Source organism: Centroberyx affinis, unplaced genomic scaffold (assembly GCF_046629955.1).
Source record: "Centroberyx affinis isolate AG114_WGS23_722 - 3 ecotype Tasmania unplaced genomic scaffold, CSIRO-AGI_Caff_v1 ptg010652l_1, whole genome shotgun sequence".
Taxonomy (NCBI): Eukaryota; Metazoa; Chordata; class Actinopteri; order Beryciformes; family Berycidae; genus Centroberyx; species Centroberyx affinis.
In genome coordinates this window covers 1-5,000 of record NW_027284892.1, presented here as the reverse complement: position 1 = coordinate 5,000, position 5,000 = coordinate 1, and the positions used below count along the sequence as shown (strand labels likewise).

At 41.4% G+C, this 5,000-nt stretch overlaps 1 protein-coding gene across 1 annotated transcript in view; it reads right to left on the bottom strand.

The window, feature by feature from the left end:
• Nucleotides 1–4,215, bottom strand: part of LOC139640791 (protein canopy homolog 3-like) — an 8,157-nt gene extending 3,942 nt beyond the window's left edge. Inside the window, exons 1-2 of the mRNA XM_071514965.1 lie at nucleotides 3,991–4,215; nucleotides 2,172–2,298 (exon numbers count right to left, since the gene is read on the bottom strand). Of these exons, the coding sequence (XP_071371066.1) occupies nucleotides 2,172–2,298; nucleotides 3,991–4,099 (236 nt within the window). The 5' untranslated portion in view covers nucleotides 4,100–4,215. The remainder of the gene's footprint in view (nucleotides 1–2,171; nucleotides 2,299–3,990) is intronic.
• Between the last annotated feature and the right edge of the window lie 785 nt (nucleotides 4,216–5,000).

Here is a 5,000-nt window from a genome sequence, read left to right as displayed (position 1 = left end):
ACATTTAACTTAGCGAGCCAGCAAGCTGCCGGATGCCAGAGCTGAGCGTGAGCCTGGAACATGTTATGAAACTCCAGAGGAAACCTTGGAAACAAAACAAATCATTAAAGTAGAACAGTGTCAGTTTGTTATTTCATCCATTCTCTAACGAAAAGGGGCTCAGACTTTTTAGGACTTTTAAGACTTATTAAGACTTTTTAAGGACCTGCAGATATCCTGGAAATGTCAGTAATGTGTCATTCATGTTTGGATAAAGAGGCTGAATTGTGGATATCTCTCTCTCTCACACACACACACACACACACACACACACAGCAGCAGTTCAAGCCAAGGAGGTTCTATATTAACTGGAGGCTGAACGGAAAAATGGCCGCCCATTCATTTGAACGTAAGCTGCTCACCCAGCGCATACGCCAAAAAAGTTTTTTTCTTCCTGGTTTACTTCCGTGATGTGCGGCCCACGGAACTTGCGCAGTAGTGTCTGCTTACGTATTCCCGCCAGAAGTAGCGGGCCCACGAGCGAGCCCAGTCGCGCTCTCCTAATCAAGTGAGCCGGTCGGGAGCGAGCAGGTGCAGGTGGGAGCGTGGGAACGGACAGTTTGGTGGGGGAGGGGCGGCTGAGAGAGCAGAGAGAGAAGGAATCTCCTAAAGTTCATATTCGTCTGCCCCTCAATACTTAATGTTCATTCAGCTTCAACATGTAGATCTAATTTAGTTAACCCTATTAAATTTTTGTAAGAGGATTTAGAAAATTATATACAAGATGGAGTTGTTATCTTCGACTCAAACAGGCATCCAATCCAATCGAAAATACATTACATTCTGACATTTAAATGCAGCTTCAGTTCCTTGCTATTTTAGTTACTGAGCAGAACTAGGTAATGAAAATCACGAGTTGGCCCTGTAAGTTATCCTTGTACAAACATTTACAACACTTTGCCATGGTAGTTTGACAAGATGTCATCATACAGTTAGTTTATCTGTCAAAACTAAATGTGGACCTGGTTCACAGCAGCCACAGACGCTTCTGTTTAGAAACACAGTGTAACTCTGACTGGCAGCTAGACTCACAGTCACTACCATGCAGCAGGTTCACCACACAGCACCATACAATACTGCCATGAAACTGAATTAGAAATCACGTGCAGGGCAAGTTATTTAAAATCGTTTATTTAAAAAAATTTAAAAGAACATAACGTTAATTCACAACGAAATACAAAAGTGATGAATAGCATGTAATGTCAGACTAGCTGGGTTCGCCAGACAGACTGTGGAGTACATGTCAACTAGGCTAAAAACAAGGCTAATAGTTAGCTTGCTGTCTACATCTCCATGTCATGAACAAGCACAGAAAACACACCTAATCCCAAACCTCCGTTTCCGGTGATCAGTTGTTATCTGTACATATTAAACACCGGTGGGCTACTCATGTAAAATCCTTAATATCTTAATAAAAGCGAAGCCGGACTGTAGGAACACAGCTGACAGACGGAGCAGCAGAGGAAGCAGGGCGCTCGTCCCCGATGCAGAGCTCAGAGGCGCGTGCTTGGCTCGTACACACAAAAAACAGCCTTTTAAACGGCTCTGAGTGATTTAAAAAAAAAAAATCGGCCTACATGATTAAAAAATACATAATTGAAAGAGTGTTTTAAGGTCTTGTGTGGTGTTGTAGGAATCTTCTGAACAGTTTTAGAGGACTGTCTTTTACAATGGCCGTCTATGGGAAAAACGCTTTTTGGGCCGCAGGTGAATTTTAGGCTGCAGTACCACCGTTGGCCACCATGTCAAATTGGCAGCAAGGCTTAGACCTGCCGCCTGGGGGCTGGTTCAAGCTCTTCCCTGCTCTATAATAAGATCCTCCACAGGAAGTTGAACCCGACCAAGTTCCTGTCCCCTGCTGCCTCTATCTATCTATCTCTCTCTCTCTCTGTGTGTGTGTGTGTGTGTGTGTGTGTGTGTGTGTGTGTGAGATCATCCCAGCAAAGTCTGTCCTATATACAGTATAGCAGGGGTTGTGGGTTCGATTCCCGCAGGGCCACGCTGAAAATGAATCTAGTCCCAGTGTGTTGAAGTTTGGGATGAAACCGTCCACTAAACGGGTGTTAAATGCGCGTTAGATGTTACAACACACACACACACACACACACACACACACACACACACAGACGTACGATTTGACGTATTTGATGGGCGGCGTTCCCTTGTCGTCTATGAAGCGGTAGTTCGTCTCGATGACCTCCTTGGTCTTCCCCGTCTCCTCGAACGCCAGCTTCATCTCTATACTGACAAACTTACAGACTGAGAGAGAGAGAGAGAGAGAGAGGAGAGAGAGAGAGAGAAAGTTGAGGAGATCAGGTGTCACATGTCAGTTGTGTTAGAAAGAGGAAGTAGGTCTATTTACCGGTCGTGAATTATTAATGGGAAAACAGAACTGGGGACGTAAAAACCGGAAACAACAGATTATTTTAGAGTCAATAGGCCGCAATGTTTCACTTCTGCCTTCTCTCTCTCTCTCTCTCTCTCTCTCTCTCTCTCTCTCTCTCTCTCTCTGACTGCTAAGAAAAGAAAGTACAGTCAAGTTGCATTCATACCTACAGAACTGTCTTTATTTCAGGACATTTTGTTGTTAAAAACTTCAAATGTACACTTTGTTCCCCGTTCAGCCTGCAGTAATCTGGGCTGTAATGGAAGACAAACCCACTAGTGCTGAAACTATGAGTCCATTAATCCATTAGTAGTCGGTAAACATCATCATTTATCATATAAGATTCGCTGCTTTTCTCTGTTTCATATCATTATAAAATCAATATTTTGTGTTTTTTTTGGCTGCTGGTCAGACTAAGTGAGACATTTGAAGAATCACTTTGGGCTCTGGTAACTTGTGATGGGCATTTGTCATTATATTTTGACATCTTATAGACAAAATACTTGATTAATCAAAAAAAGTAATCGATCGATAATGAAAATAATAATTAGTTGCAGCCCTAAAACCCACCTAAATTCAATTTCCTCATTTGCCAACCTTTTTTTTTAGACTGATATAAATCTTTATGGCATTAATTCATAGTGTACATCCTATTAAGCAGCATTAAACTGAGGTGAGTCATATGAGGTGAGAGCACTTTTTTGGTCACAAATGTAAACCTGGAAAGTATACATACTGTACTTACTATACACATGTTCATTCTGTATATACTATACACCATACACTATACTGTTTATACTATATATATCTTGCATTTCATATCCACTGTTCATACTGTTATTCACCTGTTATTTATCTTAGCACACTCATACTACCCCTTACAGTTTATTCTATTTATATACTTAGTGTATTCATACCACTCTGTTCATACTGTATATATCTTCGCACATTCATACTACCCTTACAGTTTATTCTATGTATATATTATTTACTTTTACTGCTTCCTTTGCACTTCTGGTTAGATGCTAAACTGCATTTCATTATCTTAGTACTTGTACTCTGTGCAATGACAATAAAGTTGAATCTAATCTACTCTAATCTAATCTAAAAAACAGAGCTGTATCTCAGTAGAGAAGGAAACCACAACATGAAACCGTATTTAAGACTTCAAGACTGTATTTATTTACCTGCAATTAGTGCCGACCAAGGCCTTGAATTTAGTCAAATCTATTAAATATTTGCCTAAAAAAGACATGTTAAGGACCTGTAGACACCCTGTTAGTTCAGTTTATGGATATGAAATCAGGGTTCATTCTGAATTTGCTACTCTTGCATCCAAACCTAGCAATAAACATCCTTCATCATCACATAACTGCAGCGGTTTCCAAGCTATTCCTAGATGAAAGCTAGGAACAAAACAGTCAAATTCACACATTATCTCACCGTGTTAACCTCTACGGATTGAAATTAAACTATTCCTCATTTTGCCGGGGACCCCTGGGAGCCCCTTAAAGGACCCCTGGAGGCCCCCGGACCCCGTTTTGGGAGCCGAATGGCACCGTTACCTTCACATTTGTTAGGAAGATGAACCCAGTCTTCGTCTCCCTCCTGCTTCTGCGCCGCTTTAACCGACGAGTTCAGCAGGAAAACCGTCAGACACGCCGCTAAAATCATCTTGTATGTTTGATTTAACGATCTATCTATCTGTAGCTGTTGTTTTTCGACTTTAAAAGGCCTGTCGCGGACCGTTACGTTTCTTTTTTTACATGCCTCTCAGACAGTCGCTTTGAATCCACTACTACAGCTGCTGCCTGCTAGTTCTGGAGAGCTTCACTCACTTCCGCGTTGGGCGCACGACGCACGCGACGCTCTGGGCCAATCGGAGAGGGAGAAGTGGCAGCCAGTGGACCAATGGGAGGCGGCGGAGGAGGAGGCGAGCGCTCACTGTTTACACCAGAGAGGGGGAAAATGCAGCGAGGACTCACTCTGACCCCTTTTTTTTTTTTTTTTTTTTCGACAGCCCAAGTGGAAGTAAATTCATTTTCTCCATAGACAGTTCAGAAAATGCTCATATAAAGACTTTTAAGCTTTGAACCGAGCCAACTAGCTTCCAACTGAAACATAAGTTTTAAATAAGTAAGTACGGAAGCCCATTAAGGACATATGCTCATACATTTTATTTACACAGTTTTCCCGTCATAACAAGTTAATTTTCTTTGTTTTGTTTTGTTTTTTTTTGTCAGATATCAAGTTAATTATGTCATTATCCCAGGATAACAAAATGTGTTATCTCAAGATAATGAGAAAATTATGTCGACATCTTGGGATAACAAGATCTGGAGATAATAAGCTAATTTTGAGATAATCTGTTTGGAGCTAACATCCTAAAGGAAAGCAAATTATTCAAAACCCAAACCAGTGCTGGTCTTTGGTACCAGGTGATGTCACCACCCGTTGTATTTTATAGAGGATGACATCATCTGGCACCAAAGATCAGCCAATAGCAGATGGTCATTTCAGTAACATGCTTTTTACCATTAGGCTGTACACACATTTGGATTTGGGGTTTAGTTAC